Here is an 18,118-nt window from a genome sequence, read left to right on the forward strand (position 1 = left end):
TCTGTGAACTCAACCTACCTTGGAACCCGATTCAATTGGTTCTTTGCACTCCTCACAATAGTTAGAAAAGATATGATCGTAACAAGAAACACAGTATGGATTGTCATCCTTTAGTACATACTTCTTCCCAACAAGTGATGCCATGCAGTATTGGCAATAAAATCGAGCAGTTGTCATTTTGCCTTAATCCTGTGAATAGAAGAATAATTCACATACATAAAGGCAAAATTTTTGATAAATTATAAAGCCTCAATACAGTATGAGTCAAGCACTTGAATGGATTTATATCTTCTTATATGAATACCCACCAGTTTAGGAAATATGCTGTCGTCATGGTGACACTTGGAGGGATTTAGGAAAGGCTACTCTCCCATCTTGGCAGTTCCTGTGTATTTTGCTAGCAAAACGCATCAAGCCAGCAGCCAGAGTGTGAAAAAACATCTTGTATTCATCATTCACTAATGTGGAATTCAATGAGAAAGTGATATTTGTTGAAATAGGATGGTTTCACCTCAAGGATATGAATATGAACTGTTGATAGAGCTTTGGCTAACTGTCATCACTTACTAGCTTGTTGTAGAGATCTGGAGGTGGAGTTCCATGGAAATAAGTTTTTTTTTTTTTCTCTAACTGAAATAGAAATTACTAATCAAGTACATTGTCATTTTCTATGCCATCCTTTTATTTCCCTAATCTTTGGGCTTCCCAGGTGGTGCTAGGGTAAAGAACCTGCCTGCCAAGGCAGGAGACTTAAGAGATGTGAGTTTGATTTCTGCACGTTAGTTAGTTCTAAGGTCCCTTGAGACATCCTCCTTACCTGTGGCTTCACCCTCCCCAACTACACTGTTGTACCTGCCATTGAGCAATATCCCATATGTAGACATGCAGTTAAAACCATCAGTGGTAGAAAAGAGATATAGGCTATTTAAGGTTTTAGGGCTAAACTAATATGTACACAGAAGGAAAAACAGCAGCAGCATTTTATAGAATGAAAAATATAAAGCCAAGGTTAAGAGAAGAATTACAGTTATTTTGTAAATTTAGGAAAAAACCATTAGACAAAATTCATGGATTTCAAAAGGTTTTTGTTCAGTTGTTCAGTGGCGTCTGACTTTTTGCAACCCCATGAACTGCAGCACTCCAGACTTCCCTGTCCTTCACTGTTGGTCCTTTAATGGACTGGAACCTGGTGGTTCCGAGAGTAAGAGAGAGAAAGAGGCCGATATCCCCTGGTTTAGGCGGAAAGCCAATAGAGCCCTGTTCTTTGGGCTCGCGCTGCTGCATGTAGGCACCAGGCGCCCTCTCGAGTGGGTGAAGGCACAGTGCGCCTTCTCGAGAGGGGCTTAGAAGCCCGGGCAAGAAAGTGAGCTCAGCCGGCCTCCGCGCTCCAAGGAATTAGCCAGAAATAGAGAGAGAGAGAAAGAAAGACACGGGGACCAAAGCTCTGATGGAGCAAAGGTGTTTTAATCAACATGGCATGGGCATATATACTGTAGTTATTCTCAGCAAAGATAAAGATTAAAATTCCAGACTTACAAAACATAAGACGATCCCTATGAAAGAGAGAGAGAGTTGCAAACAATCACCTTTTACCATTTGGCTCATAAAAAGGAAGAGGGTACTTACACTGTAATGAGAAATGCCTGGATTCCTCAGCCCCGGGAAAGGCGTGCCTCTCCTCTTAATTCCTGAATATTCAGGAATCAATAAGGGCCAGAGGGTTCCTGACAGATCCAAAACAGCACACAGGAAGCCTCTTGTTAAATGCTTCCTGACACTTCACTATCTCTCCGAGTTGCTCAAACTCATGTCCATTGAGTCAGTGATGCCATCAAACCATCTCATCCTCTGTCATCCCCTTCTCCTCTTGCCTTCAATCTTTCCCAGCATCAGGGTCTTTTCCAGTGAGTTAGATCTTCACATCAGGTGGCCAAAGAATTGGAGCTTCAGCTTCAGCATCAGTCCCTTCCAATGAATATTCAGGATTGATTTCCGTTAGGATTGACTAGTTTGATCTCCTTGTTGTCCAAGGGACTTTCAAGAGTCTTCTCCAGCACCACAGTTCAAAGGCATCAATTCTTTGGCACTCAGCCTTTTTTTTTTTTTTTTTTATTGTCCAGCTCTCGCATCCATACATGACTACTGGAGAAACCATAGCTTTGACTATACAGACCTTTGTCGGCAAATTATTATGTCTCTGCTTTTTAATACACTGTCTAGGTTTGTCATTGCTTTTCTTCCAAAGAGCAAGCATCTTTTGATTTCATGGCTGCAGTCACTGTCCACAGTGATATTGGAGTCCAAGAAAATAAAGTCTGTCACTGTTTCCACTGTTTCCCCATGAAGTGATGGGACTGGATGCCATGATCTTAGTTTTCTGAATGTTGAGTTTTAAGCCAGTTTTTTCACTCTTCTCTTTCACCTTCATCAAGAGGCTCTTTTAATTCCTCTTTGTTTTCTGCCAATAGGTGGTGTCATCTGTGTATCTGAGGTTATTGATATTTCTCCCAGCAATCTTGATTCTAGCTTATTGATTCATCCAGCTCAGCATTTCCCACGATGCACTCTGCGTGTAGGTTAAATAAGCAGGGTGACAATATACGGCCTTGACATGAAAAGTGAAAGTGTTCCACTCTGTTGTTCCATGTCTGGTTCTAACTGTTGCTTCTTGACCTGCATATAGGTTTCTCAGGAGACAGGTAAGGTGCTCTGTTATTCCTATCTCTAAGAATTTTCCGCAGTTTGTTGTGATCCACACAAAGGCTTTAGCAAAGTCAGTCAAGCAGAAGTAGATGTTTCTCCGGAATTTTCTTGCTTTTTCTATGATCCAACAGATGTTGGCAATTAATTAGGGATTAAACACGTGTTTTTTGTTGTCACCAAAAGCAGTACCACTGATTTTCTTGGAAAATATATTATGAACTACAGATATTTTCTAATTCTCCATCTCAGAAATTTGTTTCTTTTTTTTCAATTTTAGCAAAATGAGAAAATCCACTATTGTGATGCTTTTTACAGGATTTTTAGTGCTAGTTTTTATTTACTATCTTTAAATTGCATTCCCACATAGTTTGCCTTCTTTTATTTTAATGGTAACATTTTCAGCTGAGTGTCTTGCTAAATGTACACTGTCATTAATTCTGTATATTGTAGATCTTCAGTAACAGAGAAAAGACAGGATTTGGAACATGTGTGTCTTTTCTAAGGAAGGATGAAAATTCAGACTAGAAGTTCCCAATGGAACATGCCAAAATTATCTGCGAAGAATATTGAATCCCCTATTTGCTTAATTCCACAGAAATGTCCCTTTTTAGCAAATACAACACACAGTAGAAGGATTGCTGAGGGCTTGGAAACAGGAGGAAAATAAATGTGAGTCCCTTGAAAGGTTTTAAAACTCAAATTTTGTTCATGTTTACAGTGATCAAGAGTTTTATAATAAAATATATACTTTTAACTTTGATCACTTCATATGGAAAATGCCATTTTCATTAGTCATGTACTTCTTTAGTCTTAGATGTGTATAATAGCACCATGAAACATAGCCTCTCTGGACTTAGAAACTCCCAGGCTACTTCCATTTTGTGAGGCTTTTAGTATATTATAAAATGAAGAAACAGCCAAAGGGATTACAAAATTGGCAGATTTTCAAGTTTTTATTTTAAACCACACTTTAAATACAATAATACTTGTACCTCATTTGGTCATCAGTTGTCTAAATATAAAATCTAAATCTCTAAATATTTTATAAATATTGATATAGAAGTATATATCAATGAATATAAATACTTATCTAAATGTAAGTACAGGAAGAAGATATGGTTCTGCCCCATCTCCATTATAATTACATAACAGGTCTTGCTCCATAAAAATTCTTAACAAAATGGCCCATATTTTCTCCAGTTTCTTTTAAAAGAGAAAGTATATCTTATTCTACCTGTTTTTTAAAAGCAATGTCAAGAAGCTGGGGAGGGTGAAAGAGTCAGTCCAATATCTCAAAACTGTATAATTTTGCATTTTATAGTTCGATACAGTGGGAGTAGGCATTTGGTCCAGGTCAATGTGTATTGAACTATCTACTCAGTAATAGCTGAACTCTCTGCCCTCAAGAAGTCTGTATCCTCTTAGCTCTTACCTTGGTAATAATGAATATAATTTGAGATAGAACAAACTGAATGTTCACTCTCTTATTCTTGGTTGGGAAAAGTACACTAAGAAATTCAGTCCTCATTTTCATGAAGCCTGTCATTTAATTACGGGTATAGGAATACGTCCACATAGAGTTTTGTTAAACAGGAGTGTTATAGCCATAGAGAATATGATACACATTCCACTAGGACCATAGAATTCCTAGTGACTTTAGAAAGCAGTGAGGAGCTACAGCATAGGAAGACCTTCCTAGGAAGATTTTAAAGAAGTTAAGCTTTTGAAAATATGTTAGGAGGGAAGGAAGAGAACAAGGATCTTGATTAGCAGGGAAGGAAGGAGAAAAGACAATGAGAGAAGGATGGGATTATATCCAAAGTTGGGGAATGGTAAGGCTTGCCAACAGATTTTCACCCAGGTATATTCAGGATAAAAGAAGACCTTCCAACTATTTAAAACTATTTGAACCTTTAATACAAACAGTTCTAAATGGGGCCAGGGGTAGGCAAAAATGCAAGAGTATGAATTTTTCCAATTGGGTCACATTTTACCGCCTTATTCTCCTAAACATAATTCTGTACTTTTTTTTTTTTTGCCTTTTTTTCCTCCTCTTTATCCCTTTCATTAATATTTCTGAATAATCAGGGAATAATTTGTACCCACAGTTCAGTTCAGTTCAGTCACTCAGTCGTGTCTGACTCTTTGCGACCCCATGAGCCACAGCATGCCAGGCCTCCCTGTCTATCACCAACTCCCGGAGTCCACCCAAACCCATGTCCATGGAGTCGGTAATGCCATCCAACCATTTCATCCTCTGTCATCCCCTTCTCCTCCTGCCTTCAATCTTTCCCAGCATCAAGATCTTTTCAAATGAGCCAGCTCTTCACATCAGGTGGCCAAAGTATTGGAGTTCAGCTTCAACATCAGTCCTTCCAATGAACACCCAGGACTGATTTCCTTTAGGATGGACTGGTTGGATCTCCTTGCCGTCCAAGGGACTCTCAAGAGTCTTCTCCAATACCACAGATCAAAAGCATCAATTCTTCTGCGCTCAGCTTTCTTTATAGTCCAACTCTCATATCCATACATGACCACTGGAAAAACCATAGCCTTGACCAGATGAACCTTTGTTGACAAAGTAATGGCTCTGCTTTTTAATATGCTATTTAGGTTGGTCATAACCCACAAGAACAGACCAAATGACTTGTTTTCAATCATTTTCTAACAGGTAAAACTGTAGGAAAGGGGATAGGGACCATGTGATTCTTATCTCAGGAGCCCCCATCTGAGGGTTAATTTGGCAAAGATATTTAAAAATGTTTGCTTCCAAATATTTAAAATCCTTGAACAGAGCTGATTTATGAGTCATAGGGAATCTTAATATTAACAGTAGATCCCAACTGGATAGCATTTAACTTTTCTAGGCATGAACTTAGAAATGTTAGTATCAATATCAATTAGACATTCATGTCGAGCTTTTCAATGGGATAAGATTAGATATATTCTTGTCAAACTTCTTTCAAAGTCATTCTGCAGTTACACAACAGTTTAAGTACAGAATTTTTATCACTGTATACTGAGGTTTTAGAATATTGATTTAGAGGTACGCTGATACATTTAAGAACCTATGAAGATAAGATAAATAGCTCAGAAGTTCAATGTCATGGATGGATGTGGCTTTCTTCTTAACAATTCTCTGCTTTAGATTTTAGATTTTTGCCTAAAAGGATGTGAGTCTATGATCATAGCTTTCATGGATGAGAATGCTGTTGGATACATGTTATTTTTAAAACTAGGAATAACTTTGTGTCAAGTAATGTTATATGGTGAGTTAATGATTAGAAGGCAAATGCTGTGAGCAATATACTCATATTTTTATTATGCTGAACAGAATTAATAAATTCACAAGAAGTGTACTTCAGAGAACATCAAGCAGGAGAGAGGCAGGGACTTGAGGCCATGCAGGTCATCTCTAACATGCTTGTGTTTGCAGGGCATCACATACCATTCACTCATTCATTATATAAACAGGTAAACTTTTTTTATATTTGCAAAGTAATCTGCTAGAAGTCCGTGAAGGACATAAAAATAGGCTAGACTCAAATTCTATCCTCAGAGAGCTTATAATCTAGTAGAAAGAGTAAGGACATTTTATAACTAAACAAAAGTTTGGAAGTGATAAGGAGAAATGAGAATTTATAATAATTTAGAGCGATGGTTCTAAACACGAGGCATATTAGAATTTTAAAAATTTCCCCCAAAGTGCATCTGTATCCCAAACCAATGAAATCAGAATTTATTGGGGGGTAGGGAAGGAGAACAAGTATCTTTAAGCTCCCAGGAAGTTCTAAAGTTGAGTGAAAATTAAAAAAAGCCCCAGTTAAGAAGAGGAAAGGGATTACCTTTAGCTTGGAAAAATTCAGGAACTTAGAGAAAATAGCATTTGATGGATCATGTGGTAGGTATTAAGGATTTGTTCTCCCAACCTGGTTCTATCCTCCTCCTGGTTGGAGAGGTCAGGCAGATAGAGATTTCTCCTGGACCGTCTTACAGCTGATATTCAGGATGCAAATTTAGCTGTTAACTCCAAGCACGTGTGTGCATGGGCAGGCGGAGGCGAAGTGAAGGACATGTTCCCGCTGCTGTTGCTGCTGGCCGGCTGGGTCATAGAGTGGTGTGTGGTTTCCACCATTCAGAATGCTCGGACTCAGGTTTTCCAGGGGCCAGGGACTTGGTTTGGGGCTGTGAGAGACAGTCGTGGTAGTGGTATTGGTGGCAGCAGGAAGTTCCTGACCCCTGGATTACGGGGCAGCCTGGGTGCTGACGTGGGCCGGGAGCAGCCTCTGCCACCCAGGGAGGAACTGTTCGGATACTAACGCTGAGCGCTAATGTTCCTGCGCTTTCCTGAAGCCACGTGCTGTGCTAACCACTTTATGCAGATTCTCTCTCAATCCTCACAACAGTCCTGTAGGATGGGTCCACTACTGCTGTCCGCATTTGGCAGGTGAAAACAACCAAAGCTTAGAGAGGCTAAGACCACTTGAAAATGCTGAATCTAGGATTTAAACCTACACCTGTCGGAAAGTGAAGCCCAGGATCTGAGCCTGCATAAACCTGTCCTTTCCTGAAGATGTGGGGAAGGACGTTGAGACTGACCAACATAATCAGGAGGAAAGATGTTTAGACTTTATAAGTGAGGCCTGCGTGCAAAACAGCAAGTAAGTTATTTGAAGTGGTTGGTAGGGCATGAGAAGGTACAAATTGGAGGACAAGTTTGAAAAGGTAGCCTGGGTAAGATCATCAGTGGCTTAAGCTTCAAACTAGAGATGAACGTACTTTTGTATAGGAAAGATACAACCACTGATGATTGAGAATAGATGAGTGAAGTGTTTTGAACTGAGATCTATGAAAATTAATCTGGGAATAGTGATAGAAAGGTTTGGAAGGTAGATACACCACAGACAGGAAACTGATTAGGAGTCTATTTTTCAATATTCCATTTAATCTACAAATAATATTATCTCCATGTAAAAGGAGTAGTTTTATGTATTTTGGTGGGAATATGAGGGAGAATTTTTGTTGAGGAAATAATGGCCAGTCTGTTAAAGCTAACAAATTCATCACGTTACAAATTTAAAAAACAAAGCAAAAACTATGAACCTCACCCAGACTGAAAACACACAACCTAGGCTTCTCTGGGTAAAGCTATTAAAAATTGAAGAAAAATAAGATCTTAAAAATAGGTCAAAAATATTACTTTCAGAGTAAAAATAAATTGAGAAGTTACCTACTTCTCAACAGAAAAATGGAAGGTAGATGATGGAAAAATAAAATGGCTGGGAAAAAAAAAGGGGGCCTACCTAGAAGTCTGTACTTTATCTTTTGACAATAAAGGTGAAAAAAAAAAGATTTTTTCAGACAATCAGAAACTGATTATATCAATAGCACATCCTTACTAAAGTAAATACTAAATAGTATTCTTCATGGAAAAGAATATTGAGCTCAGACTGAAGCTCAGAGATAGATGGGTGAAAAACAACCAAAATTATAAATATGTAGATGAATCTGAATAAATATTAACATAGAACAACTTTAAAGAATTTGAAAATTTAGGCAAAATGGGAAACTTCTAAGATAAGTAAAACATTAAAACTGAACAAGAAGAAATATAAAGTTTCAACTGGTTGGTAACTATTAGAAAAACTGAATTTGAAATTAAACGTCTACATACAAAGTAAAATACAAGTTCACATGGCTTCTCCAGTGGATTTTACTAAGCTTTTAGGAAGAAATAACAATATTAGCAAACTATACCAAATAATTAAAAACAAAAAACATGATCCATTTAATTTTGAACCCATTAAAATTTTGATGATGTTGTCTTAGTCACTAAGTCATCTGACTCTTTGTGACCCCATGGACTGTGGCCCACCAGATTCCTCTGTCCATGGGATTTCCCAGGCAAGAATACTAGAATGGGTTGCCATTTCCTTCTCTAGGGGATCTTCCCAACTCAAGGATTGAAGTCCCATCTCCTGCATTGACAGGCAGATTTTTTTTTTTTTACCACTGAGCCATCATGGAAGCCCAAAACTTTGATACCAAAATCTAAAAACATTATGAGAAAAAATGTTTAGGCCAATCATACTCAGAATAATAAAATTTGCAGTAATTACAAGAAAGTTGCATAGATAGTAACTAACTGAATCTAGTGATATATGAAAAAGTTAATATGATAAGTTGAGTTTATCCCAGGAATGGAGTTTTAGTTTAAAATTAAAAGAATCATTGTATTTTACCACATTTACCAAATAAAAGACAAAGCCATATTCTTAGCAGATGCAAAAAGACATTTGATAAAAAATTTTACTTCAATTCATGATTAAAAGCTTAGCAAACTAAGAGGAATTTTCTCAATGCAGTAAAAAATACAGCAAATATTATCCTTACTGGTGAATGTTGGTAGTTTTTACTGAGATCAGAAAAAGGAAAAGAATGTCCTTGATTATCATTTCTGTTCAGTTTTATACTGAAAGTTATAGACTATGCACTAAGATGAGAAAAAATATAAGAATTGAAAAGGAGCAAATACACTCTCATTTCCTGGTGACTGATTTTTGTGCAAAAAACATCCAAGTAATTCTATATTATTAGAATTTGCAAGGGAGCTATCAGTTGCTGGGTAAAATGTATAAAAATCAATTGTATTCTTATAGCAACACAGAGAAAATGAAATTTAAAAAAATATATAATTTATGATATAATTAAAAGACCCTCAAATACGTTTTAATAAGAATGTGTGAAACTTCTACATAGAATACTTTGAAGGAACATTAAAAAAAAATCAAAGAAGATAAAGATATACTATGTTGATGGACTTCAAAATTTACTTTTGTGACAGTGTTATTTGTCTTTTAGCCCTTTCAAAATATATAGGAAAATGTTTTCATTAACTTGTAACAAGGAACATGTTCTTAAACAAGGTGGAGAGAGTACTAGCCAAATAGGGGAATTTTAATAAATTAGACTACATTAAAATTGAGAACCACTATTTTTCAAAGGGCTTTCTTGGCGGCTCAGTGGTAAAGAATCCGTGTGCCAATGCAAGAGATGTGAGTTCAGTCCCTGGTGTGGGAAGATGCTCTGGAGAAGGAAATGGCAACCCACTCCAGAATCCTTGCCAGGAGAACCCATGGACAAAGGAACCTGGTGGGATATGGTCCATGGGGTCCCAGAGAGTTAGACACGACTGAGTGACTGAACAGCAACAAATTTTTCAGAAGACACAGAAGGAAAATGCAAGAATCAACTAAAGAATCATATCCAGAACACACACAAATTCTGCAAATTAGCAAGAAAAAACCTAGACAAGCCAATAAAGGAGAGAAAAGCTCAAATAGACACTGTACCAGAGAAGGATGTTTGAATAACTGATAAACATGAAGTTGTGCTCAGTCTCATTAACAGTCGCTGAAAGAGAGTTTAGCAAGTTCTTTGATACAAAACCAATATATAAATCTCACAGAATTTCTATACCCCAGAAATACGATGTTAAAAAGGCTTTAAAATAATAAAAATTATACTTGTATTAAATGTCATACAATATATAAAAAAATTTTGATAGTAGGAGGGCTTGTCATGAAAACCAAAACTTAAAGTAGTTAAGGCAAAGTACTAGAGCTGGATAAACTAAAAGATCTGTGCAATGTAATAGAAAATCAAATCAAACATTTATACACATACAATAATAGTTCAGTAAAAGTATTCAATAAATGGTACTGAAGTAATTGGTTATTTACATGACAAAAACCTAAATTGGGTCCTACCTTACACCATATTGGTAACAATTCTACCATCAACATAAAAACAAAGCTTAAAATATGGGAGTAAATTTCTATGATCAGGATAGGGAAAGTTTTTTTAAAAAGATGCAAAAACACTAGCTACAAATAAAAAGACTGATAATTTTAAAAATTTCACATTGAAAGATACTATTAATAATGAAAATACAAGCCACAGAATAACAGATTAATGGATGATATTTGTCACATATATAACTGACAAAGAATTACAATGCAGGATATATAAAACATTCTCATGAATCGATAAGAATTAAAGGTAAACCAATAGAAAAATAGGCAAAAGACATAAGCAAAAATTGTTCTTTCCAAAATATTTTAAAGGAAGCTCAATCTACTCAGTGAAATTTGTCTGACCTGTTCAGCAAACAATGAGATAATTTATACTCACAAGGTCAGAAAAAACTATCAAGTCTGAAAATACGAAATGTTAGTGAGAATAAGGAGCAACAAGAACTCACACACTGAAATAAGACTGAAATATGGATGGACAAAACTACTTTGAAAAGCAATTTTTTTCATTGTATTGTAAAGTTGAACATGTACCTTTCAAATGACTCAGTGATTTCTTGCCTAAGTGTGTGAATCATAAATCTTGCAGGGATCACCTGAAAGAATGAATGCTCATGACGCACAGTTTATAGTAGCCCTAACAGCAGGAAACTCTGAAAATCCATCAAAGGAAAAGTGGATAAATAAGTATTAATAGATTTATGGTCATATAACATACTGTTATACAGCAATAAAAACAGATGAATTACAGGTGCCCTCCTTAATACAGATAAATTTCACAATATTGAGTGAAAGAAGTTATAAAATAGTACATACACCAAGATTGCATTTTTATAAAGTTAAAAAGTAGCCCAAGTTGATTATTTGGAATTATAATAAATGTATGTTATGTTATTAAACATAATAAATATTATTAAGGCTATTAAAGCACAGAGATGATAAACACAAAAATCAGGATTCAGTTTAAGATTAACTTCTGGAGTTAGATTGGAATTGGGAAGTGGCAGAGGGTTTCAAATATATAGAAAATACTTGATTTCTTTAAGCAAAATTATTTCTTATACTTTGCATATCATGGAAATATTTTATACATATGTTTTATTTTTAATAGTTAAAAAATGAGTGGGTGGTAAATGTGCAGAAGTATTATATTAAACCATTCTTTTGTTATGTTTGTCAGCAGAGAAGTAATCCAGATGCATGTAGCAATATCTTGAGGATATTTTTGCATGCTACTGGTGGTTATAGAATTTATTGTCCAAACAGGGAAGATATGAGGATAGTTGAGGGCTGATTAGTAGCTCAGGGTGATCATTTTATTTAATTTATTTAGTTTTCAAGAAAAAAAAAAGAAATTGTATTTAAGCCAACCCGAGAGTGGTAACCTAGGAGATAAACTGTCAGGAAACTCTGAGAAATGTCCCACTTGTTACAAGTCTAATACACAGTTATATACCTTCTCAAGACAGAGGATTATACATCCGAATGCTGTACTGATATTTTACATGAAGTTCACTAGGAATACATAGACCAAATAAGCATGTACAAAGTGGTCAGCAAATCACCATGACCCCCGACTGAGTTGGGAGTGACCATTTAGATGCAAAAGGGTGGAAACGGAGACAAAGTTTTCTCTCAATACTCATTTACCATGAATTGTGCAAAGCCAAAACGTGGTTCCAGTGTGCACGAGATTCATCTTATTACTTGGCAATAAGGCATGAGCTTTGTCTTATTACTTTCCTGCCAGAGATTACAAGCTTCAGAAGTGAGAGGCTTTTATCTTTTATGGTGAAGTTGAAACCTGTTAGTTTTAGTCTCTCAATTGTGTGTAAGTCTTGGTGACCCCATGGACCGTAGCCCGCCAGGCTCCTCTGTCCATGGAATTCTCCAGGCAAGAATACTGCAGTGGGTAGCTATCCCCTTCTCCAAATTATATCCCCAATTATATCCTAGAAGTTGAAATGTACTAGGATATAATTTGGGTCTTTCGGTTTCCAACAATGTCTGTATGTTGGTTTGGTTTTCAGGAATTTTATTTAGTTAAGGGAGTTGAATTATCATGTATCCTTTATTCTAAATATCAAATGTAAGTTGTTAGATTGATTCAATTACAGCTTTTTAGTTCCACGTGGAGGCAGGAAGTACTATATAAATTCATGAAGTTGATTATGTGTCTTGGTGAGAGGATATACAGTAAATGGTATTTAAGATTACTTCCATCTTTACTACACGATTTGTAAATTTTGTTAAATAGATGAAAATAATGCCACAATCATGGAAGGACTGATGCTGAAGCTGAAACTCCAATACATTGGCCACCTCATGTGAAGACTGACTCATTTGAAAAGACCCTGATGCTGGGAATGATTGAAGGCAGGAGGAGAAGGGGACGACAGAGGATGGGATTTTTGGATGGCATCACTGACTCAATGGACATGACTTTGAGTAAACTCCGGGAGTTGGTGATGGACAGGGAAGCCTGGAGTACTGCAGGCCACGGGGTCACAAAGAATCCTGAACTGAACAGTGTACTATTCTAATTAATTTTTAATTGGGGTATAATTGCTTAGTGATAGGATGTTAGTTTCTGCTGTACAACAGTGCGACTCCGCTGGATGTGTACCTGTAGCCCTGCCCTTCCGCCCCGGTCATCAGAGCACTGAGCTGAGCTCCCTGTGTGTGCAGCTTTCCACGAGCTGTCTATTTTACACGTGTGTGTGTGTGTGTGTGTGTGAGTCACTGTCGTGTCTGACGCTTTGCGACCTCAGAGACTGTAGCCCACCAGGTTCCTCCGTCCATGCGATTCTCCAGGCGATGACACTGCAGTGGGTAGCCATTCCCTCCTCCAGGGGATCTTCCCCACCCAGGGATCGAACCCTGGTCTCCTGCATTGCAGGGAGACTCTTTACCGTCCGAGCCACCAAGGGGGCTGGTATAGTGCACGTATAGCCATGCTGCTCTCTCAGTTCAGCATACCCTCTCCTTCCCCGTTGTGTTACCCATGCCTGTCTCTGTTCTCTACCCCTGCCCTGAAAATAGGTTCATCAGCACCATTTTTCTAGATTCCATATATATACATTAATATATAATATTTGTTTTCTCTTTCTGACATACTTCAGTCTATATGACAGATTCTGGGTTCATCCACAAAGTGCACTGTTTATTTTTTTTTTTTATTATTTTTTTTAGTGCACTGTTCTTTAATTCAAAGTTTGCTGGGCTTTCTGGCTTAATCGTCATCTGGTTGTTCATGGCCTTACTCAGCCTGTGCTAATACATCTCTGCTCATCTGGGAATGCTGCATGACTGCTTCAGTTGCCCCTTCCTGTCTTCCACTGATTCTGTAAAGTAGATCTGTTTCTGCTTTTCTTTAGGAAAGAAGTTGAAAGAATTTAAATCCAAAGGGCATAAGGAATGTTAAAATGCTCTTGAAAAATGTTAGTTCAAAACATTGAAGTCTTTGAAACGTGTGATTGATATACAGAGCTTGGATGGAGACTAAAAGTGGATGAAGAATCTTAATTTGAACTATGCTGAGATGGATTTACCTGGGATTAATCTCCCCATTTCATATTTTAATTTGAATTGTTGCTCTGAGGGCAGGTAGTGGGCTGATGGTCAGTACAGAGCATTTTGGAAGCCTCATTGAGTGAAGTATATTTTTCTATGCTCTATAAGGAGTTACAGAAACCATGGTGATACATGTATAACCATGGCAGCTAGTCTGCCAATGCACTTGTTTCGGTTATTCTCTCCTCCCTCTCTGCCTGTTCCCCCCAACATATCTTTATTGTGGTGGTGGTGTTTAGTTGCTAAGTCATGTCTGACCCTTTTGTGACCCCAGGGACTGTAGCCTGCCAGGTTCCTCTGTCTATAGGATTTTTCCAGGAAGGAATACTAGAGTGAGTTGCCATTTCCTTCTCCAAGGGATCTTCCTGACCCAGAGATCTAACCTGTGTCTCCTGCATTGGTAGGCGGATTCTTTACCACTGAGCCATCAGGGAAGCCATACCATATCTTTTTGATTCCACTTCAGAAGCATTCCTTAAATCATTGTGTACCTCCCCCCCCGCCCTTATATCTCTGATGGACAATAGGGGCTTACATAGAATTGAAGATATTATTAAAAATTTCTCATTCCATTGAGTGGAAGCAAGCACATTTCTACTAGGTGACTAAAGATCAGTTTCCCTGGGAATTCCAGAACATCCTTCACAATGCTCAAGAAAATTCTTTCTCAGACTCATGGTCATCTCCTTACACACACACACACACCCACCCACCCACACCCACACCCACACCCTTCACCTATGCTTTAGCCGTTTCCCATGACCCAGTGGTAAAGAACCTGCCTGCCAGTGTGGGAAACATGAGAACCTTGGGTTCGAACCTTGGGTTCTATCCCTGGGTTGGGAAGATCCCCTGAAGGAGGGCATGGCAACCCACTCCATTCTTCTTGCTTGGAGAATCACGTGGACAGAAGAGCCTGGCGGACTACAGTTCATAGGGTCACAAAAAGTTGGACACGACTGAAGCGACTTAGGACGCATGCATGACTCCCTATTCTTCAAATGCACTGTCTTTTTACACTTTTGAGCCTTCACACATGACTTTTCTTCTATCTTTAATGACCTTCTCCTTCTCACCCCCTACCTTGCCCACCTCCTCATGGTTCAAGGTCCAGCTAAAGATCCTTCTCCGTAGCTTTCTCAGATCTCTGAGGACACAGAAGTTGCTGTCATTAGTTCACAAGTGTGTGAGTTTCCCCCACATTTGTATTGTGTCTTTCTCTCTTCTGAGCTCCTCAAGGGAAGGATGATGCCTACTTCTGTGTGTCTCATGTCTGAGCACAGCAGGGCTTCAGCACATGCTTTATGGCTGAAGAAATGAATGAATGGAAAGCTTCCTATTTCCCATGAGCTTGGAATCCAAGACAAGTACTACTGAAAACACAGAGAATTCTATCAACAACATAAAAGATAAAGGCTCAAGAATAAAAAAGTTAAGAATTTGCATATGTTGACTTCAATAGTAAAATTAATTCATATCTATTATATCTTTGGCAAATATATCCAAGGACTGAGATAGAGATTAGGGAACAGAAGGTGAAGCTCCAAGGAAGCTTCTTGTCTATGGCAAGGAGGGTCTTTTCACTTTCCCTGAAGAAGTCAGCTAGAATGCCCTTTAAATCCCAGCTGAGGAAGGTATCAAGGAAACAGCAGAAGGTGGCTAATCTATTGATATTATTAAAGGGTTTCTCTCTAAACTGCGGGTACCAGTAAGCTTCCATTAACAGTTTTTGAACTGTTATGATCAGATGCTTCAATTCTCTGTTAGAAGCTGCACTAGCCTGTGAATATGATTTTCACAGACAAATCATGTCTTTACCAAGATTGCAATGTCATTGTCTTCTGAAATCTGTGATGTTAGCTGAAGTATTGTTTCACTGCAGTGTTATCTGAGTAACTGTATTTGACAGAACTTGGGCAGAGTTAAGTGAGATATATGAAGAAATATATCCTCCACAGTCTGTGTAAACTAGGGCAGATGAAATAAGTATTAATATATGTTCTACAGTAGAAACTTTATTTTTTTGGGCTCCAAAATCACTGCAGATGGTGACTGCAGCCATGAAATTAAAAGACATTTGCTCCTTTGAAAGTTTGTCATAGGCAAACCTAGACAGTGTATTAAAAAGCAGACACATTACTTTGCCAACAAAGGTCCATCTAGTCAAAGCTATGGCTTTTCCAGTGGTCATGTATGGATGTGAGAGTTGGACTACAGAGAAGGCTGAGTGCCGAAGAATTGATGCTGTTGAACTGTCATGCTGAAGACTCTTGAGAGTCCCTTGGACTACAAGGAGATCCAACCAGTCCATCCTAAAGAAAATTAGTCCTGAATATTCATTGGAAGGACTGATGCTGAAGCTGAAACTCCAATCCTTTTGGCCACCTCATGTGAAGAACTGACTCACTGGAAAAGACCCTGATGTTGGGAAAGATTGAGGGCAGGAAGAGAAGGGGATGACAGAGGATGAGATGGTTGAAAGGCATCACCAACTCGATGGACATGAGTTTGAGCAAGTTCTGGGAGTTGGTGATGGACAGGGAAGCCTGGTGTGCTGCAGTCCATGGGGTCGCAAAGAGTCAGACACAACTGAATGGTGGAACTGAACAGTAGAAAAATTTTAATTTTCAGATTTGAAAATACTAAGGAGTTAGAGTAGCTAGTAAAGTTATCCTCTTAGGTTTTTCCTTTGTTTCTTTTCCTAGTTCTGATGGTGGAGTTGAGTAGACCTGTGTGTCCTCTATTATCTGGATTTTGCTTATAACCCAACACACAATGTACAGAGAAGACTGGGTTGGAATGCAGAGGGTATAGTTTGTTGCAGTGGTTGCTTTAGCCCTAGCATAGAAATGAGTGCTATGGAAACAATTAATCTTTCTGGCACTTACTTTCCTTAACTATGAAATGAGAACATTGTTAGCAGCGTATGATCCCACTGAAGTATCAAGTGCAATTGGGATGGAAAAGGCATGAGTGAGTTGACTGTAGGTGTACTTGATTTGATGGAAAATGTGCAATTATAACTGTCGTTCCCATTTTGAAGAAGAAGGCTATTTTCCTAACCCCTCAAACACTACTTTTGAAAACTCAACAAACAATTTTAAAAATAACTAAAGCCATAACTTCAGGCCATTAATCAAAAATAACCTAAAACAAGCATCATAGAATTGTGGTGGAATGTTTGATATTAGTCTCTAGGGATGTATTCACAAGCTCAGTTTGTTGGAAGCTGAATGTTCTGTGTAGAGAGGTCAGATGAGAATTCCCCTGAGAGCTGATACCAGCGCTCTCCCATGAAACTAAACAGCTGACAAGAGCTTTCCATCTGGTTAATTTGTCCTGTGGATACTAACAAAGAAAACAACTGCTTTGTATGATTTTCTTGGAGGGATTACATTCAGAATCATGTAGTTATGGCATCTATTACTGATACAGAGGTAAAATGTAGTTCATGGTACTATATAAGAATAACTATATTTTATCAAATGTTACATTCTTTACAAAATAGAAAATAATAGAAAAAATATGTGGTTTTAATACCATCCTTGATTCTTTTCCTCACTGGGATATAAGAAAAATTTCAAGACATAAAGAATGCCACCTTTAAGGTGAAACTGCATTATCTAGGCCTGTGCCTATTCAAATACCAAACTTCCTGCTTTTAAATCCATCCTTAGACTTGTCTCCATTTTCATCCTGAAGGAACCACTATCATTTCAATAGGTATAAGTTGTCTTCCCTTCTACTCCCTGTCAACTTGCTATTATTTCTGTAAAAGTTGTTCTGGAAAAGCAAATACTGTTCCTAGGTTGCCTGAGGATCTCCTCACAGTCTTGAGTTCTCATTTAGTGCTGGGGTTTGGTATATACAAGGACTGAACTAAATATGGTAATTTATGTAAATATGTTTCACGTGGAGTCCGCACATGGTAGCGGCAGGGTATTTCCTGCCTGTGAATCCCCCAGATCAGCCTCATTTCCTGGAAGTGGATTCTAATCTAAACATACCTGCAGATCTGATGTAAATAT

General features: G+C 37.9%; 1 protein-coding gene across 1 annotated transcript in view; it reads right to left on the minus strand.

Moving 5' to 3' along the window:
* Window positions 1-18,118, minus strand: part of FHL5 (four and a half LIM domains 5) — a 53,334-nt gene that overhangs the window by 17,170 nt on the left and 18,046 nt on the right. The window contains exon 2 of the mRNA XM_043889833.1: window positions 19-189. Coding sequence (XP_043745768.1) covers window positions 19-177 — 159 coding nt within the window. The 5' untranslated portion in view covers window positions 178-189. The remainder of the gene's footprint in view (window positions 1-18; window positions 190-18,118) is intronic.

This window comes from Cervus elaphus, chromosome 28 (genome assembly GCF_910594005.1).
Source record: "Cervus elaphus chromosome 28, mCerEla1.1, whole genome shotgun sequence".
Taxonomy (NCBI): Eukaryota; Metazoa; Chordata; class Mammalia; order Artiodactyla; family Cervidae; genus Cervus; species Cervus elaphus.